At 41.0% G+C, this 26,576-nt stretch overlaps 2 protein-coding genes across 4 annotated transcripts; one reads left to right on the forward strand and one right to left on the reverse strand.

Moving 5' to 3' along the window:
* Positions 1-1,103: 1,103 nt before the first annotated feature.
* Positions 1,104-14,819, reverse strand: map3k12 (mitogen-activated protein kinase kinase kinase 12). The gene is made up of 14 exons (XM_030734802.1): positions 14,591-14,819; positions 12,863-13,386; positions 11,453-11,636; positions 11,178-11,369; positions 10,932-11,090; positions 10,514-10,672; positions 10,196-10,304; positions 7,766-7,875; positions 7,400-7,516; positions 7,173-7,307; positions 6,349-7,072; positions 6,201-6,268; positions 5,743-6,040; positions 1,104-4,172 (listed from the first exon to the last, which is right to left on the reverse strand). Exons 2-14 carry the CDS (start codon positions 13,323-13,325, stop codon positions 4,017-4,019), a joined length of 2,874 nt encoding a protein of 957 aa, XP_030590662.1. The 5' UTR covers positions 13,326-13,386; positions 14,591-14,819; the 3' UTR covers positions 1,104-4,016.
* A 1,147-nt stretch (positions 14,820-15,966) lies between these two features.
* On the forward strand, positions 15,967-25,627 carry aaas (achalasia, adrenocortical insufficiency, alacrimia). Of its 3 annotated transcripts, none has more exons than XM_030733860.1 (17): positions 15,967-16,098; positions 16,266-16,407; positions 18,875-19,002; positions 20,157-20,212; positions 20,323-20,414; positions 20,510-20,556; positions 20,918-21,016; positions 22,344-22,487; positions 22,881-23,001; positions 23,097-23,221; positions 23,477-23,537; positions 23,625-23,715; positions 23,913-24,009; positions 24,637-24,704; positions 24,790-24,871; positions 24,983-25,067; positions 25,386-25,627. In XM_030733860.1, the coding sequence occupies exons 2-17, from the start codon at positions 16,297-16,299 to the stop codon at positions 25,539-25,541; spliced, it is 1,563 nt and encodes a 520-aa protein (XP_030589720.1). In that variant the 5' UTR covers positions 15,967-16,098; positions 16,266-16,296; the 3' UTR covers positions 25,542-25,627. The 3 variants fall into 3 exon arrangements, with proteins under 3 accessions (XP_030589720.1, XP_030589721.1, XP_030589722.1); XM_030733861.1 differs by having other exon boundaries at positions 23,916-24,009; XM_030733862.1 differs by lacking the exon at positions 15,967-16,098 and having other exon boundaries at positions 16,279-16,403.
* The last annotated feature ends 949 nt before the right edge of the window (positions 25,628-26,576 follow it).

The raw sequence follows: 26,576 nt of genomic DNA on the forward strand, positions 1-26,576 counted from the left end.
TAACTTCACTTTCATGTTCATCAAACCAATCTTTCACCAGTCTTGCTGTGTGTATTGGTGCATTGTCATCCTGATACACGGCACCGCCTTCAGGATACAATGTTTGAACCATTGGATGCACATGGTCCTCCAGAATGGTTCGGTAGTCCTTGGCAGTGACGCGCCCATCTAGCACAAGTATTGGGCCAAGGGAATGCCATGATATGGCAGCCCAAACCATCACTGATCCACCCCCATGCTTCACTCTGGGCATGCAACAGTCTGGGTGGTACGCTTCTTTGGGGCTTCTCCACACCGTAACTCTCCCGGATGTGGGGAAAACAGTAATGGTGGACTCATCAGAGAACAATACATGTTTCACATTGTCCACAGCCCAAGATTTGCACTCCTTGCACCATTGAAACCAACGTTTGGCATTGGCACGAGTGACCAAAGGTTTGGCTATAGCAACCCAGCCCTGTATATTGACCCTGTGGAGCTCCAGACAGACAGTTTTGGTGGAAACAGGAGAGTTGAGGTGCACATTTAATTCTGCTGTGATTTGGGCAGCTGTGGTTTTGTTTTTTGGATACAATCCGGGTTAGCACCCGAACATCCCTTTCAGACAGCTTCCTCTTGCGTCCACAGTTAATCCTGTTGGATGTGGTTCGTCCTTCTTGGTGATATGCTGACGTTACCCTGGATACCGTGGCTCTTGATACATCACGAAGACTTGCTGTCTTGGTCACAGATGCACCAGCAAGACATGCACCAACAATTTGTCTTCTTTTGAACTCTGGTATGTCACCCATAATATTGTGTGCATTGCAATATTTTGAGCAAAACTGTGCTCTTCCCCTGCTAATTGGACCTTCACACTCTGCTCTTACTGGTGCAATGTGCAAGTAATGAAGATTGGCCACCAGGCTGGTCCAATTTAGCCATGAAACCTCCCACACTAAAATGACAGGTGTTTCAGTTTCATTGTCCAACCCCTGTATAAGGAATTAACACTGGCTCAGTTTGGACATGTTCAAGGTGATTGAAAGTGATCATTTCTTGTTGAGCTGTGATGCAGCCACATGCCCTGTCTTTTTAAAACAAACATCACACCCTTTTTTTTTTTTTGTAACCAATACATTATTTATTGTTGCTCATAATATTTTGCTTTCAATATAATTCCTATGTTACAGGTACAATGTGCAATGCTGTATAAAAACAAAACATTTCTATTCAAACCCAAAGGATACTTACTGTTCTACTAGTAACCATCACAGAGAAGTGCTCTATCTTTATCTAGGTACTTCTGCAGTAATCTTAAAGGGTAAAAGGAACAGATGAGGTTTTTATGAAGCCTGCCAACATCCCGAACAACCAGAGGCCTTTTGGTTCATTACTGGATGGTACTCCACTGATTTTACAAATCAGTGTCCATTTAGGTTTAGTGGATGAGCGTTGCCACTTTTCAGTTTTCTACTGCATTCATATAAAATGGGAAAATCATATTGCTTTTTCTTGCAACAAGTTAGAGATGCACTATATCCTGGGTTTGAGTTAGGTGGGGGGGGGGGCTCCCTTTTAAGGAAGTAAAATCACATACAGTGCCAGTGTGTCCAAACTTTTGGCTGGTACTGTATATGTAAGGGTCACTAATATAAACAATCATTATTTTAAACACAAATATTGCATTTTTGATGTAATAAGTATTATTTATGTATTTTCCTTTATATCTATGCATAATATAATCTCTTGTGCACCAAACCCCCATGGAGTGCAGTGCAATGTTGTGCAAACTATGCCTAATGAAAGAATACAAAACAAACATGAATTGATTTGGAAGATGTTACTACGTATATGCACCAACAAAATTGTATGTGATGGAATTTAGGAGGAGAAAATAAGACTTAAAGTACTTATTATTAAAGTAATAATGTTTATGTAAAGGCTAAAACCAAGTGAATAAATGATTCCTGTTTGTAAGGATATTTTTTCTTTAGTCCTTTCTGATTTCCACAGATATGGTCATGTATTACAGATGATTGTCTTGCAATGTATAAAGTATTGCAGAATCCATGTATCACAATACAACTGTTATCATGATAGTATCATATCGTGATTTACTCTGCCATTCCCATCCCTATTGCTTAACCATGTGGACACACCAGTAGGCTTAAATCAAACTCGTTATGACTCAACATTAGGTCAAAGGTTGGGAGGTTTTTCCACGCTTGCCTGCACATAGTTAAGATTCATTCAATATAACCTGAACTCAGAATCCTGCACTTAAAAAGGATGCTTTTAGTCAGTATTAGGTGTTACAAGGTTGAAGCAAACTACTTGTAGTCGTTCTAGCTCTCGATCAACTGGGCACGTCATGTTGTGGTTGGAGTGGTAGGTGGATGGAGTAGGGGGCTCATGCTCCTAAATCGCTGCAGAAGGCCAGGAATTCATTCCAAGGTATTAGCTGCTAATACAGCTAACAAGAACACCCAGCTCTCTGAGCAACTGTCACGTTGCCAAGGGTGGAATATAAGTGCCAGTCTTTAACAACTGAGAAGTAGAAATAGAAAATGAGATATCCCTGCTTCTGCGTCTGTTCTAATTACATTTTAAATCTGGTCTGGCTCTGTTCATTGTGCAACTGTTTGGTGTTAAAACAGTGGATTTCTTCTGCACTTTGTGGCTGAAATTATTAAAAGCAACAACATTTTAAAAGCCACAGTCAGTAATTCCATAAACTGGGAAAGCAATAATGGGTTGCCAGTTTATTAGAACCATCTAGCTAAAACACATGCAACAGTCCTGCAATAAATGCTACTTTACCAGAGGTTAGAATGTTGAGTTTGTGTTAAAACTGTTTTAGAGAGGTTCTGTTTCAACTGTTTGTGTCAGTTTGTGGTGACAGTACCTCCAAAATGCTTCTGTATAATTTTATGCACCCTGGATATATCAACAAGAGTTGTCTAAATAATAGGAACACCTCTCTGCCTAATGAAATAAAGTTTCCCGTCACCACAAACGAATTACATTCTCCACAATGATATTCCACTTGAATCCACAACTTTTTAAAACAGTTTCAACAAAAAAGACACAAAGTATTTTTAGCTTGATGTACTCAATAAGCTGGTTAAATGAGTGTACACACACAATAGCAGAGGTGCATTTCGAGTGAACCAAAAGACCTCCCATCCTATCAAAAATTTTTTATAAACTCTATAAAAACCTCAAGTGTGTCATATGTGTATGTGAAACTCAGTAGTAGGAGGGCTTAAAAAAAATAAAATTTTAGCTACTGAGAACCCAAATTATGCATCATGATCAATGTGAGATTTTCATTCCATTTTTGTCTCTTTTTTTTTTCTTTAGTGATGACATTTATTAACAAAAAGAAAAAAAAAACTCAATTAATACTTTCAGGATTAAAAAAGTGTAAACTTTCACAAAATATAAAACGGACACATTCGAACCATAAATTATAAACATGTAGTCATGCATTTGTTCACAGGGCTGCATACTGTTAAGTCTTACACTTTTATCTTACAAATAAAATAAAGTTAGATATTTCTCATGTGGTATGCCATGAATATTTACATTTATTAATCATTAGTATTTGATGCATTAGTGTGTGGAGTATCATGGAGGATGCTCCCAGAGTGAAGGTTAGAGTGTTTAAAGGACTAAGAGTGTGGTATCTTCTTGTGCGTGCGTGTGCATCTGTGGAAGGGTTTTTGCAAACTGGAATTATCCTGCCTAAAAAAAAAACCAAACAAACCCTACTGAACGGAAATGACATTTATCTGATGTCACAAGCTGCCAAAATATCTGATGTCAGGTTATGACAAATGTCCTATGTCATCTGGTGCAGGTTTGCCAGCCAACAAACTTATGAGACACCATAAGTCAACTTGTCATAGTCTGAGTGGTGTAGTAGGTGTGATCCCTCATGACAACAGTAATGTACTGCACTGACAGACCGGTGTACGCCTGTGATGGTTGCTCACTGTAGAGTAGCTGGATCTTTCCTAGTGTCCAGTGATCTATGGAGGTCCCGTATGGGGAGCCTGTGGAGACCCCTGATAGGGTTGAGATGGCGGCGCCCATGCTCCAGCACTGGGAGGACGGCTGAGCTCGCCACTACCTGACTGATCCAGCTCAGCGCTGTCGCAGTCAGAATCATCACACAAGGCTCGACTCTAAAAAGAGAGAAGGAAGAGGAAAATGATGTCATACATGACCGGCAGCAGACATGGACCTAAACCCAATTCCAGCCTCTACCCTCCAAAAGAGAGGTGTGAAATAAAGAGTGGGAATTGGGATTATGCAGTGTAATTTTAGCAGTGGTGGGAGACCCTGTAGTTAGACAGTTTTTTTTTTATTTAGCTTTATCATTGCGAAGAAAATGTCAGTTGCACGTTTCACGGCAATAGAATAATGATGCCATCAGTGACAAGATTGGCTGCCTCGCTTTTTGCCTGCCTGTGGGTAGGAAATTTCCCTGGAAAATGAAGGCTTGGTTGAAGAGTAAAAGGAAAAAGAAGATTGCAATTTTATCCCAGTATTTGAAATGTTGGAACAACCTGCACAAGCACAAAAATATCTACCAGATAAACAAAACGAGGCAAACGGAGCCAAGAAGAATGAACTGAAAGTAAAACAAGAAAAAATCTTTCACATTCACTTGATCAACAGCGCGGAGACTTTAAAGGGTTCATAGTGAGATCTAGTTATTGCCACTAATGCAAGCAGGTGTTTTATATATATATATATATATATATATATATATATATATATATGTGTGTGTGTGTGTGTGTGTGTGTAATTTTTTTTTGTTTGTTTGTTTTGTTTTGTATTTGTGTCATTTACTGGTTCATGTTTATCATTCCAATTAATGTCTTATGTTATAACTGGAATTTTTGTCTGTTCTGATGTTCACTATTGTGTAAAATCAGAAATAAATCATACTTAAAAAAAAAAAAAAAAAAAAAAAGCAGGTGTTTTAAAATACATTCAACTGTTGTATCAGTGAGAAAGGCTGGGATTTTTTTTTTATTGCAACTTTAAATAAAATCATCAGTGGTCAAAAGTACAAATAACTACATTACAAGTGCAGATTCAGTGTTATCTTTGTGGTGCTGCGTTGTGTCCTTGGGCAAGACACTTAAACCACATTGTCTAACGGTAGCGCCAGTTTCTGGCTGCATGACCGCAGATGCTTGTCTCTGGATGAGTGATCTGGAACGATCATTTCATTGTGTGCCTTGTGGACACAATGACAATGAGTTGAATCTAATCTAATCTAATCTACTTCAGGTATCAAGTAGTAATTCTGCAGCAAAATATTGTAGTAGGTTAAAGAGGATACAATTTGACAGTTTTTTCCATTTGCGTTCAACATGGGGGTCAGGCTCCATCCTAAGGGTCACCAGATTAAACTAAAGGTTCATAAAATAATTAAAGGGAATCTATAATGCTCATTAATGGCTCTTGTCTCTACTAGAGTAGCTTTACATGACTCACAGTTCAGACAATCCCTCACCTTCAGTCAGACTTTTTTTTTTTGACAGTCTGTATCTTGCAAAAAATCTTGCTAAAAGTCAAATATAACCCTGTGAAATATATTAGGGAAGTATAACATGAAATATAATAAAATGAATATAGTCACGTAACTCAAAATTATACTTAAGTACGTTTTGACCACTAGCTATATTGTTCTGAGGGGATGACACAAGCTGACACATGCAATCCTCTGCATACTTTCTTTACCTCATTAGGATTCTGCCCGGCATCCAGCTGAGCTTTGCCCTGGCCCAGAGCGCCGTCTCTCTCAGACAGGCCATCGGAAGCCTGGGCAGGATCGGTGTTGTCCGCGGGGATCTCCGACCCCTGAGAGAGGAGGTCGTCGCTGCGGTCATCCAACCTGTCATCGGTGTTAGTGCTGACGACATCGGGAGTACCGCTATGAGAGTGGTCTGTTGTGTGGCCCTCCTCACCATCCGATACAGACAGATTTTCTGAACTGAATGTTGACACTGACTGGCACTTGGTAATGCTGGTCGGGCGTCTGGACAGATTAATAAGAAAGAACAAAACTAGATATAAGAATCGCTGAATCTGATTATGGTAAAGAATGATGTAAATTTGTTCTCTGAATAAATCGGCAACTTGTCAAAGAGGGAAGATGGCTTGAGGGAATTTTCAAGTAATGAAGGACAGTTACTCACCGTCTCCGTGGTAACTCAACCTCACTGTCAACTTCACCCTCCTCCTCTTCTGATGACACTCCACGCCTCTGTAGGCAGAAACATGAAAAATGTGAAAATAATTATCAGAGGGATAGTGAGGAATATGAAGAGGTATCCTGCACTGTACCTGTTTGCGTGTGATAGCTGCCCTGTACAGAATGGCTGAAGGTGTGAGGTGCTGACTCCCAATTCCACCTGATGCTCCCCGGGGCAGCCTCACAGCACCTGCACCCTCCTCTTTATCTTCCCCATCATGAGGAAGGCGTGGAGATCCCAGAGATCCTCGTCCTGCTGCCGCACCCCTCCCACACGGTGAGTCTGGGCTGCTGGAGAACGGGAACGATGCAGCATCCTCGCTGGGAGTGTCACTGCGTGGGGGGGTTTCTGTGAGATCATCCAGACCGGCTGCCCCTCCCTCTGACCCCCCTAAACCAGCAGAGGCACTAAGGCTCCCCCCTCTCTCCAGCCCACCCACAGAGGGGTCCCCTTTTCCCTGGCTGTCTGCCTCTAGCGTGGTGCAGATGAGGTCAGGACTGGAGGAGGATAGCTGCCTCTGCTGCTGCTCGTGACTGAGACCCCGCAGGGCTGCAGAAGGCTCCAGGAGCTGCTTGGAGGTGTTAGTGGTAGAACTGTTAACTTGGGCAGTTGTGTCCCTGTTAGGGGAGGATTGATTGGCTTTAAGTCCAGCCAGGTCCCCACTGCTGCCCTTACCGGCCTTACGATGGCGGGTCTTTACCCTCCGAGACCGGCTGGGAGAAGTGGAGCTCCTGTTAGGGCAGGCTGGAATAGTGACTTGCATTACGGAAGAGTCCATTTTGGGAATGATTACCTCAGACTTAAGAATGTCTGGCCTGAAAGAGTGGGAAGGATTAGTCAACAACTACAGTGCACAAGCCTCATGAATATTCACTCATTCATTCCAGTTTCAGCCAATGAAATGAATTCTCACACCTCTTTCCCGAGGGAAGTTTTTGTGGGACATTTCTCTTCTTGATGAGCTTATCCATGGAGTTTGAGGAGCTGCTCTGTCTGGAGCTATGGTGCTTGAACAAACCTGGATACTTCTTATCCAAAGACTGTTCTCTCCTGGAAAGAAAATGCCACCGAAGTGTAAATGCACCAAGGCTTATTAATTTGTAAAGAGTGCTTGCATCTCATGAACATGGATTTATTTGTACCTCTGCAACTCTTTCTCTTTCAGCTCCAGCTGCAGCATGACAGCGCTGAGCTCCATGTAAAGGTTGTTAGCCCTCTCCAGTTTTCTTTCATAATGCTCACGAATGTCCAAAGCATGCCTGAGAAGAAAAGAAGCTGCTGATGTCATTGTGCATCCGCATGAGAGAATCTAAATCCTCTACAATGGACGTGCACGCAAGGTACTTATTTCATCCACAAGGGCATGCTAAGGAGTGACAGCAAGAAATAGGACAGAAGAAAAGTGGCTTCATGCCATGTCAGCTAACATAGTAAGATTACCAGTCTCTGTTGCTAATAATGTAAAACCTTGAGTTTGCATGAAACAATATTACCAATAAAAAGCAAACCTGAGCTCCTCTCTGCGTCGGTTGATCAGTTCCTCATCGAGTCGGTGGAGACAAGTGCCATCAGATTTAATCTTCTCAAAGTGCTGCTTCACCTCTTCCCTCCATTCAGCCTGATGAGAGCACAGTTCTGTTAACCAGCTCTGTCTAGTCAGAGGTGACTTCAAAAATCAGCTCTCTTTTGTACAGTTAACGTCTGATTACTTTCCAAGCACGTGTATTTGTGTTCATTTGTGTACATCTGTACAGAGAGGTGACAAATTAAAGGAAAAATCTGAACCTTTGATGCCTACAGTGAAGGAATCTGGTGGCTGTGTTATGCTATAGGAAGACAGTTTGGTGGTATAGTGCAACATTTATATCCTGACAGAAATGGTCTCTTCCAGCATAACAATACCCCTCATCACAGGGAATGAAGGGTGACTAAATGGTTTGATGAGTATAAAAATGTTACATCAAATCAATGTGGAAGACTGTCCTCTCCACCACCACCACCAAAACACCAAATAAAGAAATATCTTTGGAAGAATGGTGTTCTATCAGCCTAATACAGTTCAAATGACTTGGAGAGACACTCGGCTTTTCCAAGGATTAAAACTTTCCTTTTAGACAGTGCTTATAGTTAAGACTGGATCAGGTGACCCTGAACCTTTCCCATAACACTGCCAGGCTGCTGGGGACTTGATGCACTGAGCATTTCTTCTCATTTCTTTCTCTTTCTTTCATTCATGATGTGTTTATAGTCTATTACTGCATGTTATCAACCTTTGTCTACTTTCTCCCATAGTTTGTGTTTCATCTTTGGTCTCTCTGTGCTCTCCTTTTTTCTGATCTCTTTCTCTTCACCCAACAAACCTGCCATGGTAGATGGCTGCCCCTCCCTGTGTCTGAAGTCTCTTCCTGTCGTCACTAAGTGCTTGCTCATAGGGGATTGTGTTGTTCTTGAGTTTTCTCTCTAATATTGTAGGAACTTTAACTTATAATATAAAGTGCTTTGAGGAGATTGTTGTTGTTGTGTGTATATATATATATATATATATATATATATATATATATATATATATATATATATATATATATATATATACCTCTATGATACAATACCATGAAAATATATTTGCCCACTTCCTGGTTTCTTAGTTTTTTGCACATTTCTCACACTTACATGTTTCAGATCATCAGATAAATTTTAATGCTATCTAAAACTACCTGGCCCTGTGTGAAAAAGTATTTGCCCCAATTTCAATTTCACTAGCCACACACAGGCCTGATTACTACCAGAGCTGTTGAATCAAGAAATCACTTAAATAGAACCTGCCTGACAAAGTGAAGGAAGCTAAAATATCTGAAAAAAAACAGCAAATCATGCCACAATCTAAAGAAACTCAAGAACACATGAGAAACATTGACAGCTATCAGTCTGGAAAGGGTTACAAAGCCATTTCTAAGGTTTTGGGACTTCCCAGCAGGGCTGGCCTACCAAAGTTACTCCAAGAGCACATCAATGACTCATCCAGAAGGTCACAAAAGAACCCAGAACAACATCTAAAGAACTGCAGGTTTCACTTGCCTCAATTAAGATCAGAGTTCATTATTCAACAATAAGAAAAAGACTTGGCATCCATGGGAGAGTTCCAAGGCAAACATCACTGTTGACCAAAAAGTACAAGGCTTGTCTCACATTTGCCAAAAACATCCTGATGATTCCCAAGACTTTTGGGAAAATATTCTGTGGACTGATGAGACAAAAACTCAGCTTCTTGGAAGGTTTGTTTCCTGTCACATTTGGTATAAAACTAACACAGCATTTCATTTAAAGAACATAAAGTGGTGGTGGCAGTATGATTCTGGGGCTGCTTTGCTGCTTCAGGACCTGGACGACTTACCGTAATCGATGGAACCATGAATTCCGCTCTCTACCAGAAAGTCCTAAAGGAGAATGTCGGGCGTTGGAGTGGCCTAATCAAAGTCCGGACTGATTGGGACGCTTTGTCATGACCTTAAACAGACCGGAGGTTTTCATGCTGGAAATCCTACCAATGTAGGTAAATTAAAACAATGCTGCAAAGAAGAGTGGGACAAAAGTCCTACAGTCTCAAAGACTCATTGCTAGTTATTGCAAATGCTTGATTGCAGTTCTTGCTGCCAAAGATAACAGGACCAGTTTATAGGTTTAGGAGGCAATTAGATTTTCACACAGGGTAGGTTGAGTAGGTTCGGAGAATTTTTTTCCCTTAATAAATGAAATTATCATTTAAAAATGGTATTATCTTTGATTAATATTAAAATTTGATCTGAAACATGTAAATGTGACAAATGTATAAAAAGCTAAGAAATCAGCAAGGGGGCAAATACTTTTTCACAGCACTGTATGTGTATTCTGAAATGTAATTAACAGGTTTTTTAAAGTCCTTCCATTCAATTGAACAATACCTGAGACTTGAAGTACGTTTCTTGAGGAGTTGACAGTACATCAGCTGACGCTATATCCAGATGAAGGAGGATTTGGCGGAAAGAAGGTCTATTTCTGGGCTTACAGTTCCTGCAAATCCAAGATGGGAAAACACAGCTGTGCACATTTACAATGCACTGTAAAATCAATAAAATCCTTAAACCACAGACTTACAGCTCCCAGTGCAACTACTTTCAACCCTTGCCTGTACTACTCTTTACTGCTCATCTGTCCTCTCCTCCCTGCTGTGCTCATTATTTTTTTCTCATTCCAACTGCCCATTTCCAGACGCTGCTCACCAGCACTGTCTGAGGAGAATCTTGAAGCCATCTGGGCAACTCTCCGGTATGGGCAGCTGAAGGCTGTTGTTTCCCACACCCCAGATGATTGCAGATGAGTCGACATCTTTATAAGGGATCTCTCCTGTAAGCATCTCCCAGAGCACCACTCCAAAAGACCTATAAGAGATGTTAAGCTTTATTTGTTCAGGAAATCTCATTGAGGTCAAAATATCTTTATAAAAAAGAGATTGGAGAGGAACATTCATGCATAGAAATCACAACAAAGCAGTTCAAAAGAGATTCAGACATCTCTCAACTATTAATTTAGAATATCAAGCTTCCTGCACATTTTCAGTAGTGCAGTATATTAAAAAATGAATCAAGAAAAAAAAACTTTCATAGCCTAGGAAAAAATGTGAATGTTAACCAGACTTACCAAATGTCCACCTTTTCTGACACTGGCTCATTCCGAATAACTTCAGGTGCCATCCAGGCTACAGTGCCAGCAAATGACATCTTGGTGCTCTTGTCACTTAGCTCCTTTGAGGTGCCAAAGTCAGAGATCTTCACCATGTCATCATGTGTGATCAACATGCTGGAAAGATGAGATTACGTAATAAACTATTTCATCTCTAGTGTTGAATGAAACTGTCATTACGCTGGCTGTGCTGCTGAGTCTTACTTGGGGGACTTGAGGTCTCTGTGGATGATTTTGTGGAGGTGTAGGTAGTTCATGCCGCCTGCAATGCCCATGGACCAGTCAACCAGGAGAGAAGGTGTGATTTTACGGCCTGCCCTCAGCACCTCATACAGCTGCCCTTGGGCACAATATTCCATCAAGATACAGTAACAAGGAGCCTGGGTACACACACCCCTGAAAGGGAAGTGCAATCAGAGTTAAATGACTGGGTGACGCACATCCTAGTAAAAAAAAAAAATCTGATGTGGTTTCCTCACTTGAAAGTAATAATGTTGGGGTGCTTGAGTTTGCGGAGATGTTTGATCTCAGTCTCTTTGATGTCCCGCACTTTCTTCACAGCCACTTCTTCTCCGTGGAACTTGCCAAGGAAGACGGCCCCCTGTGCGCCACTGCCCACCCACTGCAGGTCAGAGATTTCCTCAAAAGGAACCTCCCAAGACTCTAAACTCAGACCAACAAGTCAACAAAATGAACATCGATGAGCAAACACAAAACTATATAAATTTATACACAATAACAGGGACATTGCAGCAGATGTTTTCAGTTGTACCACCATAGTAATTACTTAATTTACACCCATCACACATTGCAAAGCAACCCACTGTCAATATGCACTCTTGTTGGCTTGAACAGAGAGGAGTTAGGGGCATTGTAAAGCAAATGGTAGATCCATGCTACACATTACAATGAGCTGCCAGGACACTGTTACATCATACAAAGTGCCTGGTGTGGTCAAACAAGTGGGATATTGACAACATATCCACTAGACCATTGCATCTGTATCCAGAGATAAGGAGGAAAAATGGGGGAAAACAATGATCCACTTGTAGTCTAATCTGCCTGTCATCTGTCACGCTGACTTTACTTAAACGACTGTGAAAGCACGGTCACTAAAGATGGACGAGCCTGGCAGAATAAAAGAGACAGCCAGATCAATTCTTCATGAGGTCCACTGAAGTGTTGAGATCTCTCGAGAGCTGCAGCAGCAGCAGCAGTGGAGCCAGATGCACATGATGCTCCCACCTGACCAGCTGTGAGATCTCAGTTTAGCTGTGGGTGAACCTGGCTGACAGACCTGAACACACAGTCGTGCTGCCAGCAGGACAAAGTGGCAGTCGGGGAGCCACGGAAATAATGGAGCTCTGGTTTTGCAAAACACCAAAGTACATTTACTCAAGTGCTGTTCTTAAGTACAGCTTGAGGTACTCATGCTTGAGTATTTCTATTTTCTGCCACTTTACCCTTTCGCTCCACTACATTTCTGGGCTAAATATCTTACTTTTTCCTTCACTACATTTAACTAAAAACAGTCACAGTTACTTTTTAGGACTTACATAAAAACATATGAAAAGGCTATAAAATATAGTGCATTGTTTAAGTGTATGACAGCAATTAGAAACCTGTTTGGCTGAAGTTGGTTCCCTCATCATATTCCATTTAAATAACTGAGCCCCAGCACAAATTATCCAATATTTCACAAGAAAACAAATTTAAAAAAAAGAAGCTAAATCAATAATAATAACAGCTCTGCTGGGAGTTTAAAATCAGGGCTTTTGTTTCTTTCACTAGAGTCAGGCTGAAGCTTAAGCTATTCACTTTCTGTGGTGAATCTCCATGTTTTCCATACACAGCAGAGAACATAGAGGTGGAGCATTATCTACACATACCTTCTTGATTGTGTTTGTGTTCAGTAGAGTAGGCCTTTCCAATCATGGTCCAGACTGGTTTCAGGCAGCCAAACAGTCCCTCCAAAAAACCTCCACTTCCTGATTGTAGGCGAATGTTCTCTGACTGGCTCCGTACAGCGCCAGCCTCCGGACTGTGGCCCGCCTCAGCCCCGCCGCCACACTGGCAGGCCTCATGTTCATGTAGTTTTAGCACGCTGTTGTCAAAGTGGGCTGAGGGTCCATCACTGGGAGTTGGGCTGCTGCCGCCGGGTACCCCCTGTCCACTGGTGTCAATGGACAATACGTTACGAAGGACACACTGTGTGGGGGTCAGGTCAGTTTCGGGGGTGCAGGCAGGGGTGTCTCCATCGAGTCTTCGATAGGGGGGTTCTGAGATGGGGGTACTGAAGCCTGACAGGGAGGGGGAAGGGGCGCGGGGCTCATGGATACAGGTCCCACTCATCAGGGGTTTCCCCAACACAGCAGGTCAGGGTGGATGGAGGGTGGACAGATGAGAAGAAAGCCTGGAGGAGAAGATTCATGATAAGAAGTGAATTAGAATGATTATTAACATTTAGGTTCATTTCAGCGCCGGACAGCTCCACACTTAAAACATAAATTGGCATTATGGAGCTGTCCACTTCTGAAATAATGGCTACCTTGGCACTCTGCTTCCATTAAAGCAATGCAAAACACCAAAACAGAGGGAGTCGTGTTGTGAGTTGGGCAGTGAGCCAGTCTCCCAGTCTATCTACAGCCACTCCAGTTCCATAACCAAATTCTGTCTGAATCATGAAGTACAGCCTCGTCTGTGTGTCTGTGAATGGGAAAACCAGCCGGCCCAGTGGAGCCATCACCCAGAGTGAAAACTGGCTTTATGAATGAATCGACCACAGGCAGCTATAGTCCACAGCCATGACTGTCACCTGTGCTTTAACTGTCCCTCTGAGCAGCACAAGTGTCTGACAGGATGCAAGCAAAGCAGCTGGTATATGCTGCCCATCATGTGCCAAGTGAAGAAGATTATCGTGTGCGATGAAGAATATGACGAATTGCATAACCACCTCCGCGTGTGCATGTGTATGTACGACTGTGCGTGCATGCATGTGTGTGTTAGAGAGCGATAGAGGGAGCGAGAGAGGAAGCACATGTACCCAATTCATATATCCTACACCAGCTCCGTGTCTTGTACTGCACCATTGCACAAGAAGACCCACGGCGGCTGGGCAAATGAGAGCGTAAAAAACGGGCAATAAACAACCACCAGGCCTGTGCGAAGGAGTAGTGAGCACACAGACGCACACACAGACACACACACACACACACACACACACACTCACACACACACACAAAACCACACACACACACACGCACGCAGGAAGATCAATCTTTAAATAACCAAGGATGTGATGATGACACTCAGCAGCATCATAGCCGACGTGCATGAATAGCAAGCCCGATGCCTACTATGCTCCATGCCAAGTGAAACTGCCGCAGTACATGTACATTTACTCGGCGCTGGTACGAACGAGAGTAATGTGAGCTTTCTCTTTGCACAAATATGATTTTGTAGCATTCATCGACGATGCTTCGCTTGTTGGCAGCATCACTTCAGTGGTGCAGTGTGAGCGGCATGAACGCTACCCCACCAAGCAACGGATTCCTACCAAAACGTACCTGATTTCTCATTTAATCAGCATTTAACCGGATAGTATGACATTCCCATACCTTTCTGCCTGGTTGATGTCGCGTTGTCAAGTGAAGGGGTGGGCTCGGCTTTCTATTTGCCGGCGATAATGAGCAGATCGTTGTTTTTCATTCGGTCCGTGGTGTCTTTAGTATTTCCAGCGCCGATATCCACGAGTTTCACGTTACTGGGATGTATCCCAGCGGGTAAATTGTGTTATCAATAACCGGGGACCCATGCAACGTGAGGCGCGCTGGATTTTTTGGGGGGGAGGGAGCTGTCTCCTTCCCAGTGCTGAATTGACGTCACGGAAATGCAAGTTACAGCGCAAGGGGGCGCTGCCACCTCCTCTCTCTGCAAACACATAGACACCAACGGAACTAGGCGCAGTTTTTATCTATCATTTCCGAAATGTGTAATTATACACGCATGCCATTCACGGAGTTCTGTGCTTGAGTTTGAGCCAGAAGGGCTTGGATGGCAGCCAGGCTGCTACTGTGTCTTTGAGCAAGACACTGAATCCCCACCGGCTTCAGGAATGCTGGGGTGCCCCTGACCGTGCGCTCTGCCCTCCCTGATTCATTAATAGTTTCTTTATTTAATAAAGTGAACACCTAGATGGAGAAAACGGCTCTGACAAATAAAATTACGCTTGTATTTCAACTATCTCTAGATGTCTTAAACATGTGGCCCGAGGGCCAGAACCTGCCTGCCAAAGGGTGTAATTCGGCTCACTGGATGGCTCCACAAACTGTTAACATTAAATAAACATTAATTCATTACTCTAGTGTTTTATTAAATACATTACAATTCATTTTGTGATGACGCCAACTTTGCACAGGAGTGAAAATGACTGGAAGATGTAAAGTTTTTCAAGCTCAAGACAAGTTGTTTGACTTAAAAAAAGACTTCACAAACTGCATGTGTGCCTTTTTATTGTGATCTATAAACTGCAATGCACATGCATTTGCAGTAGTCTCAATAAATGTGGAAAAAAATATATTTTTAAATGTACTTTACACCTTGGGTTGTTTATGTTTTGTAATTGAATTACACATTAAAATAGAAAAATAATTTAGCAAGAAATAATACCCTCTGTTCTCTGGTAAGTGGAGAGTGGGGGGTGTCTGTCACTTGGGTATATGGCTTCAAGTTTTGTTTTTTGTTATTTTGTCAGGCTCCATGGTTCAGGTGAACACCTTGCAAACGTACTTCTTTACATTTTAAAAAATTGAAGGATTGTTTGACTTTAGTTCAAATTAAGCTTGACGAAAGTGAGTTTGACATGCCTTATCTAAACAAACTGTACGTGTTTGCCTGTGCCGAAGTGCAATGTTGCCCTCTGTCCTGATGAGGGCAGCACGATATATTTTTTTTCCAGTTTTTGCGCTGCAGGAAAGACCTGCACTGTTTGTCCCTTTGTGTTCCCGTAGCTCGCACGGCGGGACTGACTTGAAGTAGGGTGTCATAACAGACTAGCACGCGCTTTGACTTTGTTTTTTTAATTAACGAATGAACATTGACTGCACTGTACACTATATATTACAAGGTAAGGATCACCAAATATAAGAGAGGCTCTTGGCAAAGTAGTAAAAGACAACAAAATAGTTAACTTACTTTATCCGGTAGGGTTAGCTAGCTCCCACGCTCCACAAGCTATAACATCCATTATTTTTGTCTTTGCCTTTATCTGATGGGCCAATGTTGTGTTTGCAGGGTCTGGTGAAAAGGTTTCTCTGTGTAGAAGATGTGCTCTCTGGCTCTGTTCCCCCCTCCGCTGCCATCCGGACAGACCACTGTGTGCGAGTCCAACAACGAACTGCTGTCAGGGAGCAGCACTGAAAACCAGCTAAGGCAGGTCCGAGTCAAACCTACAGACCATCAGTCTCCGCTAACACAGACAGTCATGTTTCCAGTGGGATCACTTGTTAAGAATAGTTTCATATGTTTCATTAGTTTTAATTATTATTTATATATTGTATTTTTGTTTTCAGTTCAGAGTGAGTTTTAAGATTGTATTCGCTCCTATTAGTTAATGGTAAATGTTTAAAAGAGTAATCTTTTTGTTAGTTTCAGTATTACTGTTAATCAAACAGTATTAGATTTGTATTCAGTTCATGAGGGGCTCTATCAGGGACAAGATTTAAGTTCAAGACAACTGACTCCTTGTGAGTTTTAGTGTTAATATCACAGTCCTTTATACACCAAATCTTTTTCTTGTTTGTTTTTTTGCCAAGTAGATTTAGTTTAGTTAATTATGATAAACCTTGGCATTATTGGCCCCTAAAGCTGCAAGGAAGTAGATGTAGTGAAGTGGACAAGTTTAAATACCTGGGATCAACCATCCAAAGCAATGGACAGTGCAGAAAAGAGGTGAAGAAGAGAGTGCAGACAGGATGGAGTGAGTGTCAGAGGTGAGTTGTGTCAGAAGGATAGCAGCAAGAGTGAAAGGGAAGGTTTACAAGATGGCCTTGAGACCTGCTATTATATATTCTTTGGAGACAGTGGCACTGACAATAAGACAGGCTGAGCTGCAGGTGGCAGTTGAAGATTTTCATTGGGAGTGACCAGGATGGAGAGGGTTGAAATGAGTGTATCAGAGGGACAGTACTGATTGAGCAGTTTGGATACAAAGCTAGAGAAGCGAGGTTGAGCTGGTTTGGACAGGTGCAGAGGAGGGATAGTGGATATTTTGGACAAAGGATGTTGAATATCCTGGCCTAACCAGGCAGGAGGAAAAGAGGAAGACCACAGAGGTAGAGGTAGTGAAGGAGGACATGCAGAAGGTTGGTGTGACAGAGGAGGATGCTAGGGATAGGGTGAGATGGAGGCAGATGATGCACTATGGTGACCCCTAAAGGGAGCAGCTAGAAGAAGAACGGAAAAAAGAATTATTGCCCCCTGAAATTCAGGGCTGGTACCCCTTGTTTAACAGTAATTTAGTTCATGCTTTTAGGTGTTTGTGTGTTGCTATTTATTCTCCCTTTGTGCCCCAGCAGTGTACTATTATCCAGGTTTGCTTTACATTAGAAAACACTGTAAAGACTGTAAACACTGTAAAGGCAATGGTTATCAATTTTCTACTTAAGGCTCTGTGCATGCTTACAGAAAAAGGAGCATTTGATGCTTCATTTGGATAATCTGATTGCTGCCTACTTCAGTCAGAGGCATTAGAGATCTGTAAAAAAGAGACATTAGATCTGTAAAAACAAAAATAACAGCAAAAGCAAACACAGGTGCTACAAGTAAGGCAAGAGAGCAATGCTGGCAATAAATATTAAATATTAATCTTGTGAATTTGTAACTTAATACATTACCTTAGCTCTCAGTGCTGCTGTACAAATAAAGAGCTTTGCCGTATTTTAATTAAATTATAGGCTTCTCAACGTGTTCACGTCTGACACAGTCCTATAGTCTAATAAAGGAGATGTATAAAACACTTTAGCTTTTGGACAGATTAAAGTTAAATTAATCTTACTGATTTTGGTTTCTTGGAAATAACTAGCCTGCAAATACATTAATTAATTTAGCAATTTTTTCTTGCTCACCAATTGAATACATGCACTGCAGCGCATACAGTTTGGGCTGCTGTCTGTCAACAAGTTGCATGTATAAAACAAATTGCTTCAGCATAGCATGTCACGTGGAACATGTGGCACTTCCAGACAATTTTAAATGGAAACTCTGAACATGGTCTGCTCCAGTCCATACAGTGTTCAGTAAATACTGTATGTACAAATTACTGGAACACCTACACATTACACATGTAGGAACTGCTCAGCTATGGAAACCCATGCCATGAAGCTCCTGGTGCACAATTTTTCTGCTGATGTTAATGCCAGAGGATGTTTGGAACACTGCAGATATTGAGACAGCAAAGCATTTGAGACTTTTAGGCACTATGTGGCCCCTGCTCTGTACCTTCACATAGTCTTCGGCTTTGATTTAAAAGCTTTCACTTCAACAAAGGTTTGTAAAGGCAGATTGCAGTGGCTGGGTGCTTGAAATTATATATCTGTCTATGGGACTGAAAATACCTGAATTCAAAGATTAAGCTGTGTGGCGAAACTGATTTTCATATAGTGTAATTTATCATAGTGATGTGGCCAAGTTAAAAAAAAAAAACAGATGCGATACAACCAATACAAAGTGGCCACTGTCATTGGTAGATGTCCTCTCATTTGCTCTAATAAGTCAAGAAGGCCAACTGTGTCACTTGTAATTTTTGGTAGTCTTTTTGGAAAATATCCCTAAATGTAATCTTAAGTAAATGCATCTGCCCAGTGCTTAATAAAGGTCCATAATGTTGCATGTATTTTCTGCAGGACTTTAGTCCTCCTAGTCTGTCTTTCCCCCGAGAGTCTCTGAAGCTTCACAGTCGCACAGAAAACAGTAGCAAGGCAGCTTTTCTGGACCACTCCGAAACACTGTGGATGAGGAGTGCAGCAGCATGGTATGTATCATAAACAACACAGAATTAAGGCATACAGTGACACAATATATACACTCAGTTGTCACTTGTTTAAGTACACCTGTGTTAACCTAATATAATCTTAAACCATAACAGCCCTCACAGCAGACTTCATGAAGGTGGTACGTTTCAGATTTTGTTGAAAGTGTTTTCACAAAGGTGTTGCCATTGTAGCCTTGTGGAAGTGCACAGAAATTTGTTTGTGTTTTGTTTTGATTTTAGCCTACACTCATGGATATCAGTGGGATGGGTAAATAATAGAGACACCACGATGAAAACTTTAGCCTCCAAATATAACTAGTAGTTGAATCACCACAGCCGCTAAATTGCCACGCTTTATAGTACGAAACTTTCTGTGAGACATAAATGACTAAGTCTTTTCATTTAACACATGGCACAACTTTCAATCAAAAGGGTTTGTGGTGTGATCACTCTTCTCATCAGGATACATGAAGCAGTCTTGTTGGACATGCAAGACATTAAACCCCAAATAGTTCTGAAACTGTTAGTGCAAGAAACTAGAGCCAGAGCAGCATCCTAACTAAACAAACAATCCAACCTGATGTTTTTTCCAGGCTTTGGAAACAAAAGGGGCTTCCTTAAAAACAACACATGTAATACACGATATATTTAATTATTTCTTAAATAATTAAATAAAGATAATCTTCATGGGCAATAATAAAGAAAGTGTAGCTCCACATAATCACGCAGCCTGTCATCCTTCTGGATGTTTTTAAGTCTTCCAGCTTCAAGGGCAGAGGAAGGATTTCTGTTCGCAGCTGTTCAATTAAGTCGCTCTGGACAAAAGTGCCAACCAAATTAATTCAGTAGCATTTAATCTCTGTATGTTTTCAGAGTAATCAGTTGTGTTTAACCTTTAGCAACCACAGAAATATGTGAATGTGCTGTCAGTCAGTTGCAAAACAGCCACGAATTAGTAAACAGGACATCTCTACAGCTAAAACAGAAGGCTGCAGCTGCACCTCAGTCATGCAAATCGTCTCAAGTTGGACCATATTTATTACTTTATACTTTCACAGCACACAGCAGTTGGTAAAAGTGTTTCCGTAATGATTTACAAGAAATTTTATCACATTGTGCTGAGTAAATGTATTGATCTTCTCTGTCTCTTCCAGGCGGGATGGCGGTTTGACAGGATTACTCAATGAAATTACCAACTCACATGCAGAGGGTATGTGAAGCACCAAAATCTCATGTTTTGCTTTAGCACATGTAGTCCTGATTCTGTGCATACAGTAATGTGTAAACACAGTGACTCTCCTGTTGTTTGCGATCTTGCAGTGCCTAAATGGTTGTCTGTGAGTTCTGGTTGTATTCTGGCATTGCTCAGATGGGTCTCTTCTTTTCATGGCTCCCTATTTCCTCATCTCACAGTAAGTTGTCTCCGCTGCTTAATTGTGTTCCGCTTGATTATCCGATGTTGGGTTCAGGTTTATTTATGGGTTTGTTTTTTTTTTTTTTTAAACAGTTGAGCAGTGAGGACATGATCGCTGAATTTTCACAAGTGCTGAACTGGTAAGTGCTATTTTGGTGAACTGTGGGTTAATTTTTCTCTCAAAGTGTGAATAATAGAAAAAAGCATTGAGAGGAAAGACTGTTAAAGTGTTGTTTTAATATTAATAGAACAAATATTAATAGAACAAATGCACAGGAGCTAATTGACCATGTTTTTGATGAACAGAAAATTAAATAAGATATTTAATGACAAATTTGTCAATCCATTATTAGATTGGTGGTTAGTGAAAATGATGGTAAATGTGTAACTCTGCATTCTGCAATGATGTAATCTTTATAAATGTTTGCAATACTTTTTCTTTAAAAATCTTCATTTAAATTCTGATTTTCGCCTTTGCTTTAATCCTTTCTGTGTTGCCAGGTCGGACTGTGTGGTGCGAGCCTTCGCCTGGCATCCACATACAGATAAATTTGCTGTAGCCCTACTTGATGACTCCATCAAGATCTACAACCCCAAAAGGTACCAAAACTAAGATCTGAGGAAGGCATGCTGGTACCAAAATGCTTCTGCTTTCTTTACAAGCTTTACATTATTTTATTGGAAAAAAGAGTAACACAATTTTCTAATGCATTAATGCATCTAATGTCAGGCTTAATGTCTAGCCAAAGTCTCGGGTAGTTAACAAAGGTATACCGTATTTTTCGGACTATACGTCGCTCCGGAGTATAGGGGGGGGGGGGGGGGGGGGTTGATAGAATCCGAGACCCAGAGCAGAAATTCCATCTTGAACGGCAATTTAAAATAATAATGGATTAAAGAACAGGACGAACACGGTTACGCCTACGTTATGCTAATGTAGCACATTCAGCTACATGACGCACAACGAACACGTGTTCGGTATGTTAACGTAACATTAAGTTATTCAGATAACCATAGCATAAAGAACATACTAACAAGTTAACCAAACCATCAATCCATTGATTTCTTCATCCTCGGTGTCACTTCTAAACAATTCCGTACACTCCATAGACGAAGCGCCGCTTCCTCTTCTGTGTCGCGTTAGTCAGACTCGTCGTCAGCTGCAGTTCCAATTATTCCAGCCTTTCTGAATCCCAACAGGATGGTTTGTCACTGAAGCCCATGTTTTCTTGATCCATCCAATGACTTCCAGGAAAGTTGGGTGGCGCATTCCCCCAGTTGCCGTTAAGCTGTGCTCTCCATCCATCATCCACTGCGCCCACAGGTTACGCAAGACTGCCTTAAAGCTGCAGTTCACGGAGATGTCAAGTGGCTGGAGTATTTTGGTTCATGTGTTATAAATGTCACATATACGTCGCTCCGGAGTATAGGTCGCACCCCCAGCCTAACTATGAAAAAAAGTGCGACTTATACTCCGGAAAATACGGTAAATGCTTTTAACGCTTTCTTGGAATTTTAATATTCTGTACATTTATTTCTGTAAAGCACTTTGTAACCTTGTTAAGAAAAGTGCTATTTAAGTAAAGTTAATTATTAACTTATAATTTCAGCATCATAGTACAGAGGTTAATACCTTCACAAAAGATCCCCAGTTCAAGACCGGAAAGGTGGGTTGTTTCAGAAAGAGGGTCCAAGATCAAATCTGTGCCAAATCAGACATGTTTATCCGTCCACTTTGGTGACCCGTACACTGTCTACAGAGGAGTGTTGCATTAGTGTGTTGGGAACAGCTCAAAGAAGTTATAACATTTGTCAATCAAAGCTCTACAGGGAAAATCTCACTGTCAGTCTCATTGAGCTGTGTTCCATTTGATTTCTGAGTCATTCTGTGAGGGTATTCTCATTGCTTTGTTTCCTTCTCTCTCAGTGCCACAACTCCCACACTGAAGCACCGTCTGCAGAGGAATGTTGCAGTAGTACAGTGGAAGCCGCTGTGTGCGTCTGCCCTCGCAGTCGGGTGTCAAAACTGTTTATTGGTTTGGCATGTAGACCCTTGCTCATTGTCAACCAGGTATGCAAACTCAGGTCTTAAAAACTTATGAAAGATTGAATTCAGCTCTCTCAGAAATGGCCAGAAAAGTAATTAAAGGTTCTACATTTTCATAAGAAAAGTGTTGAATTTTTGTTTTTGTAGTTATTTGCTTGTTTGTATTGCAGTTGTTGGAAAGCACTTATAAAACCAAAAGTGGCATTGTTGTGACAGTGCAGAAAGTTGTTCCGTCCTTTTTTGAAATTTCAGATTAGTAGAAAGTGCTGCCAATACTGCTAGCTGCAATAGCAAGCAAGCTCTTCATCATGTGCTAATAAATTTTTAGTAAAAACTTTAATCAGAGATTATTCAGTTGCATTGTTGTTGTAAAAATATATATCATGTTCTCATTGTTCTTCTTGTAAACTTGTTCAGGCCTTCAGCTGGTTGTGCTCAAGTTTTGTCTCATCCTGGTCACTCTCCTGTCACTTCCATCACCTGGTCTCCCAGCGGATCTCTCCTTGCATCTGCCTCACCCATGGACACGGCAATGATGGTAACGAGGCAGCCACTTCATCTTCAAACCTGATTTTTGTGTTGCAGCATGTGATTCACAAAGTGAGTGAAATTCACCTGAAATGCATCTTTCAGGTGTGGGATGTGGCTGCAGAAAGCTGCGTGCCACTTCTACGTGTTGGTGGAGGTGGGGTCACCTTCCTGTCCTGGTCTCCTGATGGCAGCCATGTCCTGGCTTCTACACCTTCAGCCCTATTCAGGTGTGAAACAAAACTTCAGAGATCAGAAGTTTCACACATCATCCTTTCTTCCATTGATTCAGAGTTGCTGTAGCACATTTTAAGTAACAAATCTCTGTCAGATTAGTGTGGACCTGCAGTGTTATAATAGAGGCCTGCTCATTTTTAATGAATATTTATGAACGTGTGGTGGATTAGTAACATAGGCTGGAGTTTAGCAGGTGTTAATACAAGATTATAAGTGGACTAAAGCTTAAAAAAAATGTTTTTCTTCAGGGTTTGGGAGACCAGGATGTGGACCTGTGAGCGCTGGCCCTGTATAAAAGGGCGCTGCCAGGTGAAAACTTGTCATCATGTTTGATGTTTAAATAGGTAACAGATTTATTTATTTTATTTTATAATAATTACTGTTTGTTTTGGTTAGTCTGGCTGTTGGAGTCCAGATGGGAGTCGACTTCTCTTCACAGTGCAGGGCGAGATGGTCATCTACTCTCTAACCTTCACTAACACACCAGGTTACCTGTCCCAGTCTCTACAAACAATATATGTGCAGTAGATAATTGATTTCACAGGTTAAATTGTTTTCTTTGAAAGATGAGTTAAAGCTAATGGCAGTGATGAAAGGTTTTTGATAACTATTGAAACTTTACAGCTAATTTTATTTGTTAAAGAGTTTTAAAATAAAAAAGACTCTGATGTTATTGTTATTCAGCAGGCGTACCTTCAAGCACATCAAAAGGGCCGCATGCAGCAGCTGTGGTGGCTGACCTATCAGAGACGACGTTTAACACACCAGATGGAGACATCATGTAAGAATTCTTAAATATGTGGCTAATTGGCCATCTTTAAGCCTAATCACATGAAAACAAGTACATTCATTATTCAAAAAGGCCCAAAAAGAATGACATTTTGGATGTGCTTAACTTTGTATTCTAGCCTTTGGATCAGTGCAAATTAGCAGGCAGGAAGTATCCAACAGGAAAATCTTAATGTAACACTTCCATTTTTATTTTAAATTACAAATAATGCTCGTTTAGTGACGTGTTACTAACAAGGTTCTTACCATAAATTTATCTCTGCACTCAAGTACAGATTTTATGTACTTGTGCTGTACCTCCATGAGATGGTATTTCTACTAATTCTGCTACAATTAAATTCTGCAGTATTTCAAAGTCAATGTGGTAGTTAGTAGTTACCATTTACATACAAAACAGTGTGATCAGTTTATAAAACATGATCCATTTTTATAAATTACGCTGCACAGCCGTATACCACGGAGTCAAAATGAGTTACACTACATTTATTACATGTTAATGCATCAGTTAAAAATTATTAGATACAGTAATGGCAAGGGGCGCTTTAAGTACAGTGTGTTGCCTCTGTAATGTGTTGTGCAGTCTTTATATTAGTCACCTAATATCTAGTTTGTTTGCCAGTGTTGGTGGAGAGATCCAGTCCTTAGCTTGGGATCCAAGAGGAGAAAGGCTTGCAGTGCTTCTTAAAGGTATCACTTCTCTTCTGTTCACCCTCAGGAGTCCTGGCATGCCTTTGAATAACTCATCTCAGCCTTATTTTTTTTATTATTTCAGGTGATCCGCAGGCACTTGACCGGCCTGCAATCATCGCTGTGTTCAAGACAAGAGCCAGCCCCATCTTTGAGCTTCTGCCATGGTTTGTACATTTATCCACTTGTGCAGCTTTAGTAGTGCTCAATAGTAATGTTTCTCTGAGATATTACTACATGTTTTGTCTGCATGTGCTGAATATGTTTTTCTTGTTTAGTGGGTTTGTTCAAGGGGAGCCAGGAGCAGAACCGAGACTGATGCAGTTCCACCCAAATTTCCGGCACGGAGCTCTGCTCACAGTGGTCAGTCTCACTATAGTCAATTGTATCAGCCATTGGGAATTTGCAAGTCCCTGAAAGTCAGAGCACCAAAGTTCATTTCTTTAAAACAAAAAGTCTCAAACAGGTTTTAAAGTGTCTTAAAGTTAATCTGCAAATGTCTTACATTTTCTTTCTTAGCCACTGTAGAGAGTAGAGTTATGTTTTTGTTTTTGGTTTTTTTTTGTTTGTTTGTTTTTTTTGGGGGGGGGGGTCTGTCATGTTAGGGTCTGTCAAATTATCTTAATATTAATTATATTATTAAAGTATCTTTAATTCGATGTTTTCTCTGCTTGTTCTCAGTGCTGGTCCAGTGGAAGAATTACCCATGTGCCTTTCTTTTTCCTGAGTGCTAGCGTCCCCCGTTTGGGCCTCAGCGGCAGTCCGACGCTGCCTCACGTCCAGGAAAGGCCTGTTGAGTTTGCCAATCAGTCTCTATTTACAGAGCTCATCTCCTGACCACCCTGCACACACCTTCACGCAGTCACCCATCATTGTTTGTTGTGGATTGTTAATAAATGTGTAGAAAGTTCTTGCTAAACAAACACCTGTTTGCTGCCTTATTTTTCAAACATTTGTTACAATTTTTGAGGTAAAAGGTGATCTATGATGCTGTTCCTTTTTTCCTATCATGTATATGCTGTTACAATGGTGGATGCTAATTTTAAACATGGCCATAGTTTCAACTAATGAGGTCAGTGCTTGTGCAAGTAATCCCTATGAGTCAAAAGGTCCGGCAGAGGTTAAACTGAGGGGCTGCACCAAAGAAGAGTTACCATTATTTTGAACTGTGAATCATGCAAAGCTGCTCTAGTATAATACAGGAAGATGAAGCTGGAAATGAGCACAATGATGAACTTGAGATGAGAATAGTCTAACACATCCATATAATGTTGAACTCCTCTAATAGACAGGCAAAAAGGGTCCATGTACCCTGCCGATTGTAAGCATAGCTAGAAAAGACACACTTTAGTTATGAATACACTTGTAATGATCTGTATATTTCCACAGTACTAGACACAAAACAAATGGAGTAGCAATAGGCAAGCAGCAAATAATAACCTGGGTGATGTTGGAATTAATAGACCATCATTGAAATTGAAAAGAACTACTTATTAAATAAATCTTTGGAGCAGCAAAAGTAGTCGCTGGACCCTTATTAATCCACAGCGTGCATGTCAGTTTCTTTTATTTTGTAATATCCAGAAACCAACCAGCTGAATAAAGCTAATTTACATTCACTATTTATGAATTTAAGATTCATGAGACAAAAAAAAAAAAAAAGACACATTTGTGAGCATCTTTGTCCATTTTTGTTTTTGTAGTTAACACCTGGGATTTTTCTGACAGGAAGCATTTACTTCTTTAAATGTATCATTTTTGCCTCACACTTTATTGACAACCCCCCATTAAATAATCTTCTGCTACTGGCTATAAAGTACAATATTTGTCATAATAATTTCTAAAGTAGTACGCTAAGATGATTTTGTGTAA

The sequence above is a fragment of the Archocentrus centrarchus genome, chromosome 7, assembly GCF_007364275.1.
Source record: "Archocentrus centrarchus isolate MPI-CPG fArcCen1 chromosome 7, fArcCen1, whole genome shotgun sequence".
Classification (NCBI taxonomy): Eukaryota; Metazoa; Chordata; class Actinopteri; order Cichliformes; family Cichlidae; genus Archocentrus; species Archocentrus centrarchus.